Raw genomic sequence first — 21346 nt, 5'->3', positions numbered from 1 at the left:
AGGGTTAGGAAAACAAATGGGGAAAAAACAGCTGAAGACAGTAACCATAAGCAGGCCTCACAATGCCACTGCCCAGACCTTTATAACATATTTTGCACATCTACTTGAAAATAATCAGTTCAATGTGAGTTGCTAAGCTGTGAACACTCAGGTGAACTAGAGCAGCCTGGGAATATGGAAAAACACTGGATAAAAAGTAAATTATGTAATCAAAAGGTCTGGAGGGAACCTGGAAAGACAGCAGGATCGAAATCTGTTGTCCATATTGTAATTGTGTAGCTGCTGAGTGATTGAAGAGGGTTTCCTGTAACACAGAGCCAGGCTAGGACTCTCCACACCAGTGATGTTTTGTTTCCTCTGGCAGCCACAGGAACGATCCCCGTGTTACGCAGGGCTCGCTGAGGAGGCTCTGACACACTCCTGGGTCTTGTGTTGATAATGCAGCTCTGACTTAGCCACCCATACTCCTCTCCATGTGTGGGGCCTGCTTTAAGGATTCAAATTAAGATGAATATTAAGTCTTTTGGAAAAGAACCACCGGTCTCTGAAGGAAAGGCTTGAGGACTGTCTGACACCCCTGAGCTCTGTCCCGCACCCCAGCCAGGTGTGCCAGTCCCCTTCTGTCCTGCCTTGGCTCCAGGTGCCCCAGGGCCTGCAGCAGAACCCCAGCAGTGAGGCCGAGCAGCACCGTGCAGGGGGGACAGGAGGGGGGACAGGAGCGGGGACAGGAGCGGGGACAGGAGCGGGGACAGGAGCGGGGACAGGAGGGGACCCCCCCGTGCAGCCAGGGACTGCTGTAACAATGCATCATGAAACCATGTGGGACATGGAAGCAGCCACAGAAGCCCAGCCTGAGCTCACGCTGTTCAATAAAACACTACGGACACAGACTAACTCCCCTCGCCTGGATTCACTGCTCCATCCATCTCCAGGGAAGTCGTGAAGGACTGAAGCTTTCCTTGCTTTCATACTGCTTCTTTATAACTTCTTACAGCACTGTACCACCTCAACTCCCAGCAGATAACCAAAAACAGTAACAATAATGCACAAGACAATTTTTCAATCCTCTCCATAAATTGCAGAATATCAGTATCAAAGACATGGAGGACACAATCTCCCCACCCAGAAGCCAACAGAGACCTGTGGAAAAACAGAAGACCCAGCTCATTCTTTGCCCACAGTCCAAAACAAGGATTTTTCATGATCAGGTGATAGGAGAAGAAGGAAAACTAAAGGATGATGTGATGGACTAATATGACAGAATGAAAGCAGAAAGAGGAAATGTGTAATACTCCTTGAGTCATGAAGGTGAGCTGAAAACCAGTAGAGCCAGGGAAGGCCCTGGCAGTGGAGCAGCCCTTCTCCAGTGGCTGCAGGGCTGGGCACACGTGCATCAGCCTACCCTGAACATGGGGACAGGAGCTGATTTCAGACCGTGCTGCCAAGGTAAGTTCTTGAAGTGTCTGTCAAACACAAACAGAACACAGAGCACCACGGAAATGCCCATGAGAAAATAAATAATTCTTCATTCAGTGAAAGCTTTGGATTGTATTAGACAAAGCCTGGGGCAATGTAATGAAAGAGGAAGATAAAAAGAAATGGAATAATTACTCACAGAATGAGGCAAGGATCCTGCTGGAAAAATATGTATGGAACTACTTATAATTAAGAACCAAAATAATGTCTGCACACAAAGGGCTGAAAGGCTACCTGCTACTTCCAGCGTTCTAGAAGTTTGTGAGGGCTCCATGAACCCAAAGGAAACTAACCTGTCCTAAGAATGTGCACAGAAATTCATGCAATTTCTCCTTGCCCCACAGCCCTGAGCACTACTCTGTAAGGAAAGCCACCAAGCTGCTGGGGAGGAGACGCCTTCCAAACACAGACTCCTCCAAATTTAACTGGGAGACCCCTCTAGTCCTTGGGCACGTAATGGCTCTCAGCCCACCTGGCTTCCACCAGGAAGGACACCTCAATGGCCCTCAGCAATCCACAGCAGCACAACTGCCTGCCTCATGGATCCCGTGCTGAGCCTCCAAGCAGTTTGCAGCCTACGAACAGTTGGGTTTACTGCCTTATACTTCCTGTGTAGATCTAAAATCTAATTCCACTGTAGTATAATTCTGCAGAGGGACCTACAAGAGAACAGAATGGCTCTGAGCTTTAGTTGCAGCTATTCCCTCCAAGACAGACGACAGCGATGGAAAACGGAGAGCGCAGAAGCAAACAGAGCAAACCCGAGATAATAAATGCCTCTGCTCTTTGGTGCTCTCTTTGTTCATGTGTATCTGCATCCACTGGCATTTGCCTTCACAGGTACAGAAACCCCTGGGGAAAACTAGGCCCACTCTTTAGTGGTTTTAGCCTTTCTGGCTCTGCAGTCCCAGCAGGCAGTCTGCTGACCCTGCCTACAGACCCTCCTTCTTCTGGCGCACATGTGAAGACCACAACAACTCTCTGGGCCAGTTTGCAGAGAACGTAAAGGAAGGCTCCCTAAATGACCAGGACCTGCTGAATTAGGAGTTTCTCTGCAGCACAGACTGGGGGCTGGTGTGGACAGGGATGTGAGGGGACCCAGCAGGAGCCACACAAGGGGAGACATCTCCTGCAGCTGGCCAGAGAGCTGACCAGCACTGGGCAGAGGAGAAGCCCCACGCTGGTGGGGGCAGCTCTCACCCCACGGAGGGCAGGGAAGCAGCACCGGCGCTGCTGCCAGACAAGGGCTGCTCTCCTTCCCCACCAAAACCCCCGAGGCCTCGCGCGTGTGCGCTAACCACAGCCCTTTGAGAGGCTCGTGTATTTACAAACTAAGGCATGTTGAAATCAAAGGGGATACCATATGACATAATTCACATTAAAATGTCAACAGGCTGACAATTTATAGAGTCAATCCACCGGAGGTGGAGAGAACTACGACGCGGTAATTGTTTAATTCCCGCTTAAACCAACAGCAGCTTCACCTTCAAAGCAGCACCGCATGCACGGGCTCTGGCTGCTGTCAGCCCTGGTGCCAGCCTGGCCCTCGGCCAGCACGGAGGCAGCGGCCTCAACCACTCCCTGGCACCAAGCACGGGGACGTGGGATGCTACTCTGAGGAGCGCAGCTCCAGCCCACCCCATGGCAAACATTCACTGTCAGCACGAGCACAGGCAGTTTTTCAGGCAGGCAGAGTCCCTCTGGTCAGGGCACCGGTGTCCATTTCCACATCTGGGCACAGCACACCTCCTCTGCAGGGGACACAGCAGGCAAGCGCTTCGAGGGCTCCAGTGAAGGAACCGACTCACCCAGTGCCTGGCACTGCACGGCCCTGACCCCACAGGGACTGAAAGTACCACACAGCAAAACAATGAAAGCAAGGTGTCCCAGCCACAAACCCCCTCGGGGCACACTTGAACTTTTTACCCCAGGTAGATGGAGCAGCTTTGCCCACATCAAATATGTTGTGTTGTTTTGTGACACTGCACACCGGCGCCCTCAGCCCGCTGACATTCCCTGCCCATGGACAGGCTGCTGGCAACGTGTCTTGTAGCTTGCAATAAAGCACAAGGTAGGCAGGAGAGGGAAACGTGCACCACTGGGAGAAATTTTACCTGGATAAACCGCAGCCAATAAATTTTCTATAAATGCCAGCTAATGCTGTCCCTTGGAGAGCACTGGGCAGGGACTGCCGGGCTCCAGAGCCCTCGGCACAGCCTCGCTGTCTGTACATAAACAGTAACACCTCATTCTCTCTTCTACCTCATTAACTGAAACGCATTAAAACAAGTGTGCACTGGGAGCAGCAAATGAGACTGTTAAACCAAGCTGATATAATCCTCATCAGCTGTGGGAAATGAGCACACATCCATTACACTGAATCCAGCCGCCAACTGCGACTCGAGGATGTTGAGACCCCAGGAAGATGCTCTTCCCCCGCAGCTGTACCAGGCAGCTCAACCATTGCCCCCAGCACTCTCTCCCGGGGCATTTCCAGAGTGCTGGCATTGTATTTCCATTCCAGCAGCTCCCCCTAAGCACACAGCTGGCAGCCCTGGTCCCACACTGCAGCCAAGTGCTGCAGGAGTCCACTGTGTCCAGAAGGAATCTGCTCAGTGAGATGCAGGGAACCATCTGACTCCTCCAGTACCCAAGCAGAATAAAAGGCCAAGGCAGCAGAGCAGACACACAGAACATGGGGCATTTCCCAAGCCCAGTCTCCCATGGGGACACGTCCACGCAGTGTGACAGCACCTGACCACAGCAGGGCTGGCCTCAGGTGATGGACAGGTGTTCACACCCTGCCCAAAAGGCACCAGCCTGCAGAACTGCACAAAGGGGGGAGATACCACAAAATCCCCTGGCAAAGCTCCCAGCACTGACACCACTGTGCTGCCAGGCTGTCCCCACTCCCCCAGCTGGCAGCCAGATGCTGAACAGAGTCTGTCTCAGCACAGGTTGACAAGAGCTGTCACACAGTGACCACTGACAGCACACAGGACCAGCTCCACACAGGGATATGGAACTGCTCCCTTCTTCTGCAGGGCCATCACGAGCAAAGATTCACTTAGAATGTTGAAGAAACGTTCATTTTGCCTCCTCCCTGAGGAGGGTGAGCAGGGAGCCCTCCCGATGCTGAAGGAACCGGACAGACCACATTTACCTCAGACAGACAGACAGACAGAGTCAGACAGAGAGCACGTTGTGCTCTCCACCGCCTTGGGTCTGAACTGCTGACCTCACCAGAGCAGCTCAGGTTTCCAAACTCTCTTTTCCTCATACCAAGCAGAGCTGATGAGGCAGGATGGGGTCCCTTCTGCCTCACCCCCAGCCCTGTGGTGGGAGGACGTCCCCTCTGCCTCAGCCCTGTACTAGCAGCAAAAATGTAAACAACCCTTCAACCCTCAAAGCTGCTATTTCAGAGTTTTTAACTCAGCAGAGCTATTACAGGACATTTCCCCCATGTGCAGTCTGTGCACTGTGCAGCCCAGCCCAGGCTGCCTGGGACTGCTCCTCCCTGTGGAGCAGGACACCCTGGGGTCTCCCTGGCAGCTCCCAGCAGCCTGCACAGGCATTTTGAATGGGGTCCATGAAGTCTGTTTAACCAGCATGATGTGTGCAACAGAATCACAAAGAAACAGGCATTTAAAGTGACATCTGTTGGATTAATTAGCTGTGTAATTAGCCTCCCCTCTGTGGAGACAGGCTTTGTTACTGCTGCCTGAAACTTCCCCAGGTGATTCTCTTTGTATCCATCCTTCCCTGAGCACACAGAGGAGCAGAGGGGGTGAGATGGGGCTGTACTGCCTGAATAAGGGGCAGGAGACAGCCCGGAGGCCATGGGGAAGCTGAGGGGCAATAACTGGGTCAGCGAACCCCAAATGCTACATCTATGTGGTGGAACCCAAAACGGAATGTCCCTCAGCCTGAGCACATTCTGCAGGTCTGCTCAGAGGTGAAAGGCAGGGATACAAGTCAGGCATTTATACCCTCCCCAATTAAATCAGAACATCTCTGTCTCCTGCAATCAGCTCCCCACCTCCCTGGCCTGTGAGCCCAGAGCTGACACGAGGGGCAGTCACAGCAGGCTCAACCAGCTGGGGGACACAGCAGCCACTGCACTTCTACCCGAGCCACGGCCAACTCAGCAGAACAGAAAAACCCCGAGGTAATCTCTAGGACAAAGAGGAAGCCCGGGATCCTGGGAACAGCTGCACTGCACTGATGGTTCCACAGCCAGACGCAGGTATCTCCCTGCAGAGAGGGATGAGAACAAGAGGGAACAAAGCAGAACAAGAGGGATGCTGTGGGGGCACGGCGTGCTGGGCTCTGCCCCACAGCCCCGGGCTGTAGGCGCCCAGCCCTGCCTCTCTGCCAAAGCTACCTGGGGCCAAGGATGTCCCAGCAGCTGCAGCCAGGCTTACCAGAGCCCGTCCAACCGTGCCCCAAGGCTCAACTTCCAGAGAACCTGTTGCACAAGTGCAACTTACTGCCTAATTTGACTTGCAGAGCTTGGCTGCCCACGTCACAGCACAGGAGCAGGATTTTTACGACTGGCAAGAAGGGGAAAAAGCCCATTATGGTATTAAGTTATGTATCATGCATACATTATTTATTGTAATTTAATGAATTCCCTATGAGATAGCAAACACAGAACCTCCCATGCTGCTTCCATGGCAATTCTGGGGACTTTGTTACAACAGTTTCTTTAGGGACAGTTCAGTTAAAGCTGGACAAGGACAACACAGAGTCCTGCAGCCCAGTGCACAGCCACACAGAAACCAGCAGTCCACGCCAGGCCACACAGAACAGGTTGGGGAAACACCTTGTGGGCCCCTTCCTGGCCTTCAAACCAGCCCCTGCCAGAGATGGATGCTAATGAATGCCCATTCATTATTTAATGAGGTCGTCGCCAGCAAGCCTACAGCTGCAGAACTGGTGCTTGGCCAGGGCTGGTACATACCCAAGGCACTGAAAACCTGGCCCTGCCCAACTAGGAAAGGTACTAAGAGCATTCTGAGATCTTCGAGGCATATTCCTGTGTTGAGGAATCCATCTAGTCCAGGCAGCTGGACTCAAGACACAGCCTGAAACGCCGACTGAGCTCTGGGTTCCAGCCCAGGACAAGAGGCCGTGAGCTGCCAACCTCTGGGATAACAAAGGGCAATGTGGGTGACAGCAGCCAGGTGAATGGATACTGGGAGACACAGCAGGAACTGGGAACTGCCAGCCTCTTGGATAACAAAGGAGATGGGAGTCCAGTAACACCAGCAAGGTGGATGGACAGGAAGACAGGAGCTGAAGACCTGGAGACTTGTATGTGGGTAGACTACGAGGATATAAAAGCCCAGGTGCTCTTTTGTTGGGGGTCCCTCCTCAGAGGCACTAGCTCGAAATGTTCCTCTGTTACTACACCAGGAATAAATGGCTTTATGGAATGAGACATCTGAGACTGTGCCATGGGAAGCCTGGTCTGGCTGGGTGAGTGAGGAGTCAAGCAGGACCCATCAGGTCACCGGAGCCACCACTGGAGGGGCTTCAGTCCCAGCACAGAAAGTCTCTGGCCTTGGCAGTGTGACTGCTCAGGGGTCTTGGGAATGGCCTGACTGGGAAGTTTCCTTAGTAACCTCTGCAAAAAGAAACACGACTGCCCAGAGGGAACATGGGATCCTCAGAGGGAACTGCTCCAGCACAACTCTTTAGCACAGGCTTTGAGACCTGCACTGCAGTGTCCCTTGCCTGCTTCAGCCTCACACCAAACTGTCTCCCAGCTCCTCTACCTCCTTGCTCCAGCACTCCTAAACTCTGACCTTGTTCCAGTCCTACCTTCAACTGCGTGTGTTGGGTGTCTGCAGGATGTGGGGAAGAGACCCCGACAGACATGCTGTCATAAGATCCTGGCAACCACATTGAGATAAAACCCCAGAACCAGTCGGATAAGGCCACAACAAACAGGCCCATTTCCTGTCCAGGACAAGCATTTTCTCAGGTCTCCTGAATGGAGCTTCCCACAGCAGAGCTAAAGCTGCAGGCAGCAGAGTAAGGGGATGCCTCCCCTCTGCTCACAGCAGCTGATCAGTCTTTGCATCTGGACCAGCATCCGTCCCTGCACACTCTCCTCTGCAGAGCAGTGACCTGCATGGGACAGACAGGGGGTCACTGACAGCTCACAGCACCAAGGCAAGCTCTGCCAGAGCTGCCAGCTGCCCTGCACCAAAGCTGTGGCCAGAACCACCCCGTCCTGCCCCTCAACAGCCCAACAAGCATCACCTTACATGGGAAAAACTCCTGCTTAGAAATTTAAATACTCATCCACACGCTCCAAAAACACCAGGGTAAAAGAATAAACCATAAACACAGAGAGAACTGGCATCATGCACGGGAAAGGGTCAGATGCACACTGACACTCCACCAACATGATGACACCTTGTTTTCAGATGACACCTGAGGTTGAGAACAGCTTTGCAAGACCCTCCCTGCCCTGTGCTGAGCCTCTCTCCCTGCTGACCCACAGCTCTGGGTGAATAGGGAGACCCAAGACCTCTCCTGCTGCTCTGCCCATCGGCTGCTACAGAAATCAGGAAAAACTCACCTTATATAGATTAGGATAAAGCTTGACAAGGTATTTTTCTGTTCAATTTTTTTTCTTGTGTTTGGTTTGTTTAGTTGGGTTTTGTAGCCCGTTCTCACAAATATTTTGAATTCTAAACCCTGTCTGACCGAGGGGTTTTAGCTCCATGTTCTGGGGAGCTCCTGGTTCCTACTGTGTGAGCAGGGCTCCTGTTCCAGCTGCACTCTCACTCCTTTGTTATTTACGTTGCTTTTACAGACTGGTTTCTTTACTAAGCTGCTGGCTGCGCATGGCTCAGCACTTACTGGAAAACTTGAAAGAAAAACCTAAGTGACAGAGGCCCATAAATAAAACATAGAGCAAGCAATGCTGTGTGCTCTCAGCAGTTCTGATTCCAACCCTTTCAAAAAGCAGTGCAGAGAAAGCAAAAGTTCTGTGATCCTATACTAACAGACTTTGGTATTCGACACCTAAAGGAAGGTAAAGATGTCTTTTAATGCCAGGGTGACACCATAGAGAAATCTGTCACTCAGAGGAATGTGCAACCCCATGAGAGAGGTGTCTCAAAGGGTTAAGCTGATATGGAGAGCTTTTTATATCAAAATACTTGTCAATCCAAACAGGACCAAAGGTACTGGATCGTAAGGGTCTGTCCTTCTCACAATGGCACTTCATAAACTCCTTCATTATGAGTTTATCCAAGACTTGAGGATGCAGATTTGAATTAAAAGTTTTGGAGACCACCTTTAAAAACAACTTTGTAGGGAGACTTAAATGACTGTTTATTTCCCTTGTGAAGCTGGCACTGGAATTTGTCTCTAAACCTTGTAGGAAATCAGCTCAAAGTCCCTCATATGCTGTAATTTAAATGGGCTTCAGGCACAATTTGTGTTGCTTAAGAGTGTAATTCAGAGCTCTGATGCTGCATCTGTATTCCAAGAGATAAACTTGCAAAAATAAAGCCAAAACACACTGAAGGCAGACAGCGAGTAAATCAAAGGTTAATAGAGCTCTAAATCTCCTAATGAGCACGACAGACTTTCTGTGAGCAACTTTACCCCAAGAACCTTAAAAGGCAGAGATGGGAGGAAGTTTGTGATAAAAATCAAAACCCAAACACGTCTCCTTTTGCCCACGACATCATCTGGGTATTTCAGAACTGAATCAGCCCAGCTCCCAGCAGCTCCACGCGGAGCTCTCTGCCAGGTCCCTGCGTGGAGCTGGGCTGGTCCCAGAGCTCTCCTAACTGAAGCCCTACAGGGAACATCTCCTGTCAGCCAAGCAACGGGATGAGAAGACTCTCAGCTGGACCTTACTGCAGAATTATGGCAACACTAACTCACACCAATCCAAATGCAGCAGTATTGTATTAAACCAGCAACTTCCAGAGCACTGAAATTTATGAAATTCATGAGTTCTCCTACACCCTGACTTCCCGTGTCAAGCCAACTCCAGAGTCAATGGTCTTTCCTCAAGTCATTCCAGCCATCTGCCATTCCTGCAACTTTCTCTGGTATCTTCTAGGGGTTTTTTAAGCCTTCCTAAAACAACCTAAATTGAACACAGTATTGAACCATCAGACAAAGTGAGGAATTACACAATTCACATATTATCCCCTTGCCCTTCTGCATCCCTCTGATCATTGAGGCAATGCCTTCAAAAAGACTGGCAACAATCCCATATCTTGCTTGCAGGAAGAACAACTTTAACCCCCCTTTTTTTGTTTTCTTTGTTTTTTTTTTTCCACATGTGGGGAAGCAGAAAGTTTAGCCCTCCCTCCTCCTCCCCCCCCCTTCCAGCAGGGCTGTCTGCCCTCCATCCCTCTAACACCAGTTTCATCACCACTAGCACCATGAGCACTGACACTGAAGAGTCATTCTCCTGCACACTCTGCATCTCTAGCTAACAAAGAGCCTCTATGCATGGCACCATGTAACCCAAACTCTCTCCTTCAGACTCCCTACTCCGTAAAAAAGTGGACTCAGCACTTGGAAACACTGAAAAGGAAGACACTGAATGAACTCATTGAAGGCACTTGCTGGCGGTCTGGCCAGCAGTGTGTTTCTTCAGTAGTTCTTTGTTTAAACTTCTTCTGAGCTGCACACTCTGAACTCGAGATTGTCAGGAAGTTGTAGGAAATGTCCAGACCTGGCTCCTCCTCAAGCAGATTAATTCCTTCTGGAAATTCCACCTGTGCAGTGGGCGCTGGGAACTTGTGCCCAGCCTCTTCCAGATGTGTGGAACGCTGCTCTGCCCGGTGCCAAGCGCTGCGGCCACGAGGAGACGGGCCTTGGCTGCTGCTCCAGGGAGCTGCACTTGCCTCTGCCTCTGCTCACAACCCCCCTGTCACCCCACCCAGGCCACACCACGTCCCAGCTATGGGAGGAAGGCTCCTCAAACCCACCATCTACCCATGCACTGACAATGGTGCTCGTGCTTTCCACGAGTTCTCCAGGATATAAACCCCGTCAGTCACCCGGGGTGGTCAGCAGTCACAGGAGAGGCACAGGCACCACGTTCCCCCAGCAAGTGCCAGATACACAACAGGATTTCCACTTCAGTCACAGAATTTTAGGGGGACAGCAAGGAACTGGGAGTACAAAACAATAAAGGAAAGGTTGCTTGACCCTTCCAGTTTTTGCCATTCCTCTCCCCTTACCCTGACAGGGAAGAGGCCTGATAGAAGCTGTTGCAATGTGCAGGATGAAGATGGCAGCAGAAGACCAGACCTTCTGCCCTGGCACTGGGAGTGTTGCAGGAGAAGAGTAAAAGGTTCACCCGACTGCAGACTGACAGTGTCTCCAGATCACATTTTCTGGCAGCAAGTAACACTGACAGAAGTGGCACTTGGGCAATGCAAGCAGCCAATAACATGTGATTTAGGAAAAGAATGGCAAAAGCAGCAGAATAAGGAGGATTGTGTGTGATAAGCCCAGTGTGTGCTCTCACCCAGCAGCATCTGGAGAGGATTTTCTCCAGCAGGCAGGGAAGAACTCGATTACATCCAGTTAACTGTGCTCTAAACTGATTATGCATGTGCCAGGCTAATGGATTACATTAGCAAGAGGAAAAATAACATCCAATCAATCTCAATTTACTGCAGACCACACCAAGGCCTGAGAGGAGAGAAGAGAAACCACTCTGTGAACTCCCCCCCGCGCCGCTGCATCCCTTCCCTGGTCAGCGGGGACGGGGCGTTACAGCGCCCCGGGGACCGGCAGCCCTGCGGGCCCTGGCTGCCCCACGCCTCCTCCAGAGAGGCTCCTCCACCAAACCAACCCCTCGCTTCAGCTGTGCTGAAGCAGGACACCATGAACCCAGCCATGCACCAGCCTCTGCTCCAGGCTCTATCCAACCCTACCTGAAGGCCAATATACGGAGCATTCCAAAGGAATCCATTACTCTGGAGCACGTTATCTTTCAGCTGGTGTTTCACTGCTGTTGTGTCACAGGCAACATAGGGCTGCAGCAGCACTGAGACTGCCCAGGTCTCTCACAAACCTGAAAACTGACAATTCCTCTTTGCCTGCTCAAGGAAAACATCCCAGCAATCTTTATTACAAGAACCTATGCCTGTCCCCCGATGCTGGTGGGATTTTTTTTCCTTTCTTATTTTTTTCCCCTTTTCTTTCCCCTCAGTGAGAGACTTCCCCACTGGAAAAAACTGTTTTTCCCCACTGGGACCCACAGTAGATGAAGGGCCTGGAAAAAGAAAACTTTAACCATATGCAATGTATACTTAAAAAACAATATTATATGTAAAAAGTCGTAATACAGCTTTCAAATAACCCTCTTGTAGCTCAACCTGACCTCCACAGAGCAGATTCAGTTCCATCCGCTGGGTTCTAAGTCTCATGGGGACTCTCCTGTCCCCAGTTTCCAAGCTGTGAGAGCAGAGGTGTATGTGCACCCCTGGTCACTTCCAGAGCCAGATTCTGCTGGGCGAGGCTGGATCCCAGTTCAAGATGGAACAATCACTGAGCCATCCTGGCCTCAGCAGTGAGCTCAGAGAAACACAACGCTGCTACTAGCAGCTCCCCACCAATTCCAGGTGGAATTGAAAATTCTGAAAATGTGTCTACACTGTGACGTGGGTGGGTACTATAAAACACAAGTCAGGTCTTAAATTCCTGTTACGTAAACAAAAGTTTTCAAAAAAATAATTGAAAAGTGCAAGGTACACTCTGTGTGTATATAAAGAAACCTCAGCATATTTGGGGGAAAGCAGGAAGAAAAGGATGACGACAGAAAGAAAGTACAAAACCCTGTGAGGAATGAGCAGACAATGAGCGGGAGAACACGTGTGAATGGAGGGGATGCGGCTGCTGAGATTTATGGCAATTCGTACCTGATTGTTCATACTAAAGCTATTATGGGATGATTAGAGAAAAAGGTGAAGCTTTAAGTCCAGTGAAAATCAATAGAAACGTCTGGAGCAATTCTGCTGCACGAGTGAAAGGACTATTTACTGTATCCGGAGCTCCTCTTGGGTTACAGCCCACAGGGTTTGGGCCAGCAAGGGGAGGGGACCAGACGAGTGAGACAGGAAAGAGAAGATGGTTATAATGGTTGTGAAGACAACACAGATCGAGGGGGGTGGGAGGAGGAGTGAAGACAACGAGATGGGAGCGACAGCCCAAATATTGCTGTGGATGAACACACCATGCCTCCACGGCACAGGGCCACGCTCACGGCGCCTCTCCCAGCCTCCTCCCTTGCCCAGCACCAGCAGAGCTCTGCTTACAGAGCCCGGCAGTGCCGTACACAGAGCACAACAGCACTGCAGCGCCGGCCCTGCACCCGCCCAGCGCCAGCACAGCACACCGGCCACACCGAAAGCCTTCCAGTGACACAAAGTGACGAACTGGTATGGGAAAGAGCCAACCAACCACAGGCAAATGTCTCCTTGTACAACTTTTCTAACAGTGATTATTCAGTTTCTGTGCAGAGTATCACAGCTGCAGTGCCACAAGACACACAAGCCCCCTCTAAAGCACTGTGGCATGAACATCTGTCTGTCTGAAGCCTGGACAAGCACAGTCACTAACAGAACACAGGTCGAGGAGCTGCAGCATGAAGTGAGGCTGGGTGCCAACGGAGAACTCTCGGCACCTCATCTCCAAAGGCTCACAATCCACTGTGCTTCAACAGATTTCCTTGGAAAATGAAAGAAGATGAAGCAAAGCCAACCCTTACCTTATAGAGCTTCAGGCTGGCCTCGTGCCTCGAGTTCACGGTGTGCAGACGTAGCTTCTCCAGACTGTTGGTGTAGTAGTCACACGCGTTGCATTTCAGATGGACTGGGTTCCCAATGGCCACACACTTGAGCCTCCATTCGTTGGCTTTGCCCCCCTCCTTGATGTGTGCCACCAGCTGGTACTTCTGCACATGCTTGTCCGTCTTACAGTGGAGCTGGAAGTTGGCCTTGAGCTGCGTGTTGTAGCGGCACAGCTTGCACTGGTACGAGTCCCCCATCACCGCCTTCCACTCGTCCTCGGGGAGGCTTCGCTCCACGTTCATGTGGAGGCCCAGCATGTCCAAATTATCTGTGGTGAACTTGTTGCACACAGCGCACTGGAAGAGCTTCAGCGACGGGTCGTTCGTTTGCGTGAAACTTTCACCCAAGTTCATGAGCTCCTCAGACACCAGCTGTCCACCACCCAGCCGCATGTCCAGCGGGATCTCACCACCCACTGCACAAAGGAAAAGGGGAAGAAGAGGTCAGAAAGGCTGAATTCCTGCCAGAAGATAAACACAGAGCAGAACATAAGCTGCTCCCAAGTGCCACCTGTGTACCCACAAACACACAGTGAGACCACATGCAGCTGCGTGTCTGCCTTCATCCACTCCTCTGTGTTCCTGGTCTTATTAACACAGGCAGGGCCTCCCTCTGCAACCCTCAGTGTGAGATTTGCAACCATCAAGTGCACAGTTCACAAACTGCTCACCAGGCAGCTCTCGGACATCCAAGGCCCTGTCATTTACTTTAGGAGCTTCATTTAAAACACTCCCAACTTATTACAACTGCCCTGTGCTTCTGTAAGGAGGGGCTCTGAGATTCAAAAGCCTCCAATCCCACCTGTCACTGGCAGCAGAGGAACGCCACCCCTTCCACCCCTCTCAAACCTGCTTACCTTGTCTTCTCAAGGCAACACAGCATGGAACAACCCCGAACAAATATACCTGCCTTTGGGAGTGCCAGCAGGTGAGTGCACCCTCTCCCAAAGCTATCCATCAAAATCCCACTCCTCACCAAACCCACGAGAAGTTCTCAGGAAACACTGTAGTTAGGATGCTTTCCACAATGAGAAAGAACATTCAGCCATGGCATCCGTAACTCATGTCTGCTGTTCCATTAACTCCCTATCAAAACTCTTGGAAACGTACTAGAAAAGCCACAAGATGAGAAAAACTGCTGTGGGTGAACACAGATGAGAAATCTGCACTGTGCAGCCTCCATCCTCGACCACCACACAAAGGCAGCTCATGGGGTCACAGTGCCATACCCCTTTGCTGGCTCTCTCACAGGAACATGGTGGAAACCCCTTCAGCCTCACCTAAAGATGGAGCCATCGTTGCCATGGGGTTGGTGGGATCGAGCTGGAACCCCCCCATCATGAACTGTGCATCTGAGGAAGTGCTGTCCATCTTCAAGTTGGGAAGGTTCATGTTCTGCGCCAGGTAATACTGGTAGAGCTCGGCCTCGGCAGGGGACGGCAGGCTGCCGAGGCCTAGGTGCCGGTTATGTTGGATTTGGGACATGTTCTGCTGAAGCAGCATCATATTGTGCATGTGCTTCTCACTGGTCATGTGAATCCGAAGGTTTCTGGCTACGTTGGTCTCATAGTCGCACACCTCGCACCGCCACGTGGGTTTGGTTTTTGGTTTGGTGGGGGAGGGAGCCCCGCAGGTGCTGCCGATGTTGGCGGCGGCCGCTGCCGCGGCAGCAGCAGCCGCCGCCGCCGCCCCCGCGGTGTGGCTGAAGACTTGCTCTCCCCCTCCGTTCTGCAGGTTCTGCATGTTGTTGAGATGCTTGTCGGACTGCATATGAATACTGAGGTTGCCTTTGGTAGTTGTGGAGTAGTTACAGACCTCGCAGCGGAAGGGTTTGTAACCACAGGTGTAGCTCTCGCCCCGCGCCAGCCGCGGGTGCGGCTGCCCGCTCTTGCAGTAGACGCAGGAGCCACCCGGCTCAGGATGTTTCTCCTTCATGTGCGCCTCAAGCGTCTGCTGGTACTTGTAGTGCCAATTGCACTTGGGACACTTGAGTGTCTTACATGAGTTGCGAGAATGCATCATAGTCATGTGGCCACCCAGCGACCGCGAGGAGCCCAGGACCGTGTCGCACTTTGGGCACTCGACGCCGCTCCCCGAGGGGCACTCCCCACCCCCGAGTTCACAGAGGGGGCCAGCATGCTGGTGATGGGAGATGTAGCTCCCGTCCTCGCCCTCTGCACTCTCATTTGGTTCTGGTGCTGTGGCATTGTCTTTATTGGCACTTTCATCGATGAAGTCCAGCCTCCTGCTGCCCTCGGCCACACTGGCTCCGCCGCCCTCATTGTTAAAGCTTAAGTGATTCCTCCTGTTTGCACCATCAAAGACAAAGGAAGAAGCAGAATTAGAACTAGTAGAAGCCGTGCCCCGTGACAGGGTCTGGAGCACGTTAGGCATTAAGGGAGAGTTAGAAATGCTTTGGTTTGAGAGAGCAAGGTCCTTTTTGCTGCTGCCACTGCCTGCCACAGCCCCAGCATCCTCCTGGGGCCGGTCCTCCAGTTCATCCTCCAACTCGTTTGGAAATAGTCCTTTGCAACCCTCATCATCCTCATCTTCTTCCTCTTCCTCCTCTTCCTCTTCCTCCTCCTCCTCTTCCACATCCTCCTCCTCTTCCTCTTCCACCTCCTCGGCTGGCTCCACCTTTTCCGAGAGGCTGTCCTGGTCGTCCCCCTCTTGTTTCTCCCCCCCTGCCACCCCGGGGTCCTTCCCCTCGGAGCATTTGGTGGGACTGGAAGCCAGCGGGCCTAGGGGGACTGAGGTAATGGGAGTCTTCAGAGCTGAGCTGGTCAGCCCACCCAGGTTGAGGAGTGCACTGGGGGCCAGGACACCCGCTGCCGGCGGCGGCTCAGCTCCACTGGCTGCCCCGGCCTGGAGGGCCTGCTCACCTTCCATGCAAATGCCACTGAATTTACCATAAAAACTGTGTCCAGGGCCTATGAGGTTAGCTGTGGAAACGAGAGGGTGCTGAAAGTTTTTGTTTTTTGGTTCCAGAAAGCTGACAAGGGGTTCCTTGTCTTTGCCTATCCCTTGGATGATAGCGGAGATGTTCTTATTGCTAAGAATTTTCCGCTCCTCCTCACTCAGAGTCATTCGGTGGTCGTGCACGGCATGGGTCACGAACGAGCGGACATACCCAAAGGAGAGCTTGCACAAGAAACACATCAGGATGGGCTTCCTCTTCCCATAGAGCACAAAGCCATCGAATTTGGACAGGTCCACATTGTTGGGAACATCTTTGGATACGCAGGAGCTTTTGGCAGAACCGTCGCTGTTCAGGTAATCCTTGTTGCTTTTGTGTCGCACATCGAAGACGCGGAAGCTGTGCAGGACGGGGCTGATGCCCGCCAGGGCTGAGGTATTCGGGAAGGCCTGGTCTGAGCCCTCAAACCACTTCCCGAAGGATGAGGCTATGTGGAAAGTGTTGATGATCTGTGGGTAGACGGGAGCGGCAGCAGAGGGCTCTCCCTGCTTGGGCAGAGAGTTCGGGAGCAGCGAGGGGAGGGTCCCGCTGCCGCCGGCGCCCCCGCTTTGCACCAGCTGGCTGAGGCTCTCCACGATGTAGGCCGAGCCGTCGGGCTGGTAGACGATCTCGCCGGCCAGGTTCTCCACGTCGCTCTCCTCCTCGCCGTCCTCGCTGCTCTCGCTGCCGCTGTCCCCCCGCGGCGGCGGGGGCGCGCGGGCGCCGGCACAGCGGTGCTCCATGTAGCTCTGCAGGCCGGCGAAGGAGGCCGCGCACTGCCCGCAGCTCACCTCCTTGCCCGCGGGCTCGGAGCCGGGACCCGCCGCGCTGCTCTCGGGGACGCGCTCGGGGAAGGGCACCCTCAGGCTGTCCAGGGGGCTGCAGCTCTCCGCCGCGGGCTGCTCCATGCTGCCGGCCGGGTCAGGGAGGTGGGCGCTGTTGAGATCAGTCCATTGCTGGTGCTGAGGAATGCCGCACCCATTGTCCTTCCCAGGGATGACGGGCGAGTCACAGCCTTCCATGGCAGGGCCGGCACGGAGCGCTCATCGCACCCGGTACGGCTCCGACCTGCGACGGGAGAGAGGAGAGAGGCACGTGAGTCAGGGCGCTCTGTGAAGACCCCACCGCCCCGAGGCTGCTGACCCTGTTTCTCAGGACCAAAGCACTGTGCCAAGACGGGCCCCAGGGACAGGCAGCCCAGCCTTGGGGAAGGCACTGCTGGGAATGAGCAATGGAAACATGTCGGCAGCAGCAAAACAAGAGGCAAACTGAAGGGGCCCAGAAAGTGGCAAAAACATCTTTCCTAAAGGGAGCCAGTAGGAAGATTGTAGGACCTGCACTGTCACCTGCAAGGCCTTGGGTCTTCAGAAAACGAAACATCATGGGAAAGCTCATGACAGAAACAAGACATGACAACGAAACAGTTCTGTGGCTTTACAACTTGGTAAAATTTGTATTCTCTGGCTCCCCCTAAGGCAGATGCTGTTTTTCTGGGTGTTACCCTTCTGCTAATGGCCTGGGAAGCCCTGACCCAGCACTGCCACATGTGTACCTCAAGGACACCACGTGACCCAGAGCCACTCACAGCGATTTGGAGTAACAGTGCTCAGCATGCACAGGAGACATAACAGCTCTGCTCTGGACAGAGTTTAAACAGAGAGATGTCAGGAGAGGAACCAAACAGGAAATTCCAGATCTGACAAGGCTGCAATCCTGGGGACTGGAAAGCCGTCAGCCCACCATGCTCCAGGAACCTCCCAGAGATCCTGCAGGGCACAGCCTCTGCGCACACTGCTTCCTCTCACCCCTGGAGACAAACGGTGGGTGCAGGTCCTGGAAGAGGAGCACACCCTTCCCACTACTGCCATTCCACCAAAGCAACATGACTGGAGGATTCCCACCAACTGCCAGGCAGCCAGCGGGCCTGGGCTGCTGACCATGGCCAACATCCAGGCCCCTGTCATCGTGACCCCTTTTTGCTGCATCTGGCCAATGACTCCAGTACTGCCATCCTAACGGAGCGCTCTTCAGCTCATACAGAAAGCGTGAAGGGAACTGGAAACCTGCCAGAGAAGGCAGGACCAGCTGCAAAGCCAGTGACGTGCCACAGCAGCACTATGTGAACTACCTGAATTAGTTCAAGCAAAAGAAAACTGAGTGACAATCAGCATTTTTTTCTGGTTTCACGATCTCCCAGTTTATTTTCCTTTACAACACAAAGCCATCCACACTTCCGCTGATTTCTCTAGTGTGTTTGTACTTTCTCTTTCCATTTGACTTTTGGTGAAGCTCAAAGAAAAAGCATTTACAGCTACCACTGAAAGCAAAGTTATACTCTCAAAGCCCATGTGCAAGGATGCCTGCAGAAGGACATGCAGGTGCAACAGGGAGACACCACCCAATGAGATCACACACAACATGACTGCACAGTACCTCCAGTCTCACCTTCCCTGGATTCTATGCTGTACACAGCTGCCTCTGCAGTCACACTGGGAATGAACAGGGATTTGCTCTGCGGTAACAGCAATCTGGTGCACTGAGCAGAACAAGAAGGAAAAGCGGAATCCCACCGCCAGAAGGCTCTGGGTTCTTAGTCAGCCAGTTTTGTTCCCCTAGCCTAAGACATGCTACAGCCATGTAATGGCTCCTACTGCACCAGCTCCTTTCCTGGATCACTGATCCTGTATCCTTCTGTGTTGAGGCTGCACATTCACCTTCCCACAACACGCCTACTGCCTCCCTTTTCACTGCTACTTCCGCACTGGCAGCTACAATCCAAATTAAACCAAAACAGATTCATTCGGGGCAAATGAGGAAAGAGAAACTCCATAAGCCTCATACTTTTGCCAGGTGAAGTTTTAGGAATATCTATACCGCCTTCAAAGCACAACATGGAATGACAACACCCTACAATTGTTTCAGACATGGAGCACTGTGCAGGCCAGCACAGCCAGGTGAGACACAGCCAGGGTCACAGCGGCTCTGCCCTCGGGAGCTCCTGACTGGCAGGAGATGCCTGACTGACAGCCAGGCCGGAAGGGTTAGCAGGGCTGGAGGGGCGGGAGGGTTAACAGCCTGATTGGAAAATCAATGTAATAAATGCTTGGTAAGTTACAGGAACATGCGGGAAGAGGAGGCCGCGATTGATAAAGGACTGCAGCTTTGATGCTGCACTGGGGACTTGTTTATTGACAGGAAAGCCAATCTCTCTCCCGGCCTGGCCCGGCCAGGCAGACCCGCACGCTCCAATTAATTGGTGGGCTTTTCTGCTTTGGCTTGCTTTAACAGCTCTCTCCCACTCACTCCAAGTTAACCAGCTCAAGATGTGCTATGCCAAAGGAATCTCCTCTCCCTTTTCTCAAGACAGAGGAGCACTTACAGGGCATGGGAAAAATCCAGAATCAAAATGACCAGCCCAAGCCCCAGACACAGGCTGAGCCCCTGCACAAGCCCAAGCTCTTCTGATGGTTCAGTCACCATCAGAGCTGTTCCTGAAGGGAGCACCAGGCATGAAAATATTTGTTTCTATTCACACAGAAGCTGCAGCAATCATCTCTTTAACCTAAAACCAGCAATTTCCTTGCTAAAGCTAACCAGGTTCTAAGCAGGAGCACAATGCAGTTACCAGTCCACTATTGGGCCCTGTGTCTTCCACCACCCTGGACAGCCCCTCAGCCCGTGTGGGGACAGACACAGTGTGTGAGAGCTCACATGGACAGACAGTGGTGTGCTCCACACCTCCCATTCGCTCCCCCTGCCGCCCTCGCTGCTGTTTATCAGCCAGTCAATAAGAAAAGGTAGTTCTTACTTAAGGAGGCAGAAGTCAACTCGTCAGGTCGATCGGCACTCTGTCTGTAAACATGGTTTCCCGTAAAATCAATGAACTCCAGTTACAGAGAGAACAGCCTGAGTGCCAGAGACTCTGCGCTCTCACACTGCCCCGGTGGCAAAGAAGGGCTCTCCTGGTCCTTTCTGCAGCCTCACATCCCACACATCCCACAGCTGCCATGCCCACCTCGCCTCTGGCCCACGGCCAGTCCCAGCCCCTGCCCCTTCCTCACAGCACCAGCGCATCTCACGGTCCCTTGGAGCCGACGTGGCACCACGGCGGCCCAGAACGGAGCTACACCTGGATGGCACATGCAGGTGACAGCACAACACTGTGCCCCACACTTCTGCCACGCTCCTACCAACCAGGCCTGGCAGCTGGCAGCCACGCTGCGCAGAACACGCGTGGAGCCAACCCCTGTGTCCCCCTGGCACCTCCTGCCAGCCCTCAGCCCCGTCCTCAAAGGCACAGACATTCCATCTCCCAGCAACGCTTCCACCAAGGAGGGGCTCGTGCTAAAGCAACACCCTGCAACCCCTGCCAAGCCGGGGCTCCTGGGACCCCCAGCCTGCGGCACCAGGCTGCTTCGTCCCCGGGGACGCCGGCAGCGGCGCGGGCAGCAGGGATGGAGCGGGAGGGAGGAGGGGGCTCCTGCTGTTGCCCAGGCTTCCCGAGAATTAAATATGAACAGCCGTGCTGTGTAATTTTAAATTGTTAATTAGCACAGGGTTAATTAGGCGGCCCTTTCACAAGAGGCTGTTTGGCAGTAAACCAAGACTAGAAGCAATGAGGAAGGAGGAAAACAAAAGGAGAAAGCGACAGTGAGAAACTGTTCCCTCAGCTAATGACCCACATGGCACCATGGAAAAAAGGGCGCTGAGGACAGGGAGGAGACCCAAGCAGATGCATTACACCCACAGCCATTACCTGGCCGACGGTCCCTGCAGGCTGCCCTCCCCCTGCCCAGCTGCATGGCACAGGGCAGCGCTCGGGCCTCAGTCAGCTCCAGAAAGCCAAACAGGACAGAGGTGGGGGAGGACAAGGACAGCACAGGACCAACAGTGTGCTCACTCTGCCCACACCCCTCCACATGCCCAGCCTGGCCTTCTGCAGCACCCTCACAAGGACAACGCCGGGCAAGGGTGGCGTCCAGGTCGGCCAAGAAGCTCCTGTCTCAGCAATGGCACTTGGTGACACTTGTTCCAGGCTAGGATGGACATCCCAAAGGTGAGTGAGC

At 52.9% G+C, this 21346-nt stretch overlaps 1 protein-coding gene across 1 annotated transcript in view; it reads right to left on the bottom strand.

The window, feature by feature from the left end:
- The window catches only part of ZFHX3 (zinc finger homeobox 3), a 122223-nt gene that overhangs the window by 62566 nt on the left and 38311 nt on the right, over window positions 1-21346 (bottom strand). Inside the window, 2 exon segments of the mRNA XM_063410903.1 lie at window positions 13244-13740; window positions 14605-17348. Of these exon segments, the coding sequence (XP_063266973.1) occupies window positions 13244-13740; window positions 14605-17302 (3195 nt within the window). The 5' untranslated portion in view covers window positions 17303-17348.

The sequence above is a fragment of the Prinia subflava genome, chromosome 13 (assembly GCF_021018805.1).
Source record: "Prinia subflava isolate CZ2003 ecotype Zambia chromosome 13, Cam_Psub_1.2, whole genome shotgun sequence".
NCBI classification, from domain to species: domain Eukaryota; kingdom Metazoa; phylum Chordata; class Aves; order Passeriformes; family Cisticolidae; genus Prinia; species Prinia subflava.
This window is presented reverse-complemented; position numbering and strand designations above follow the sequence as displayed.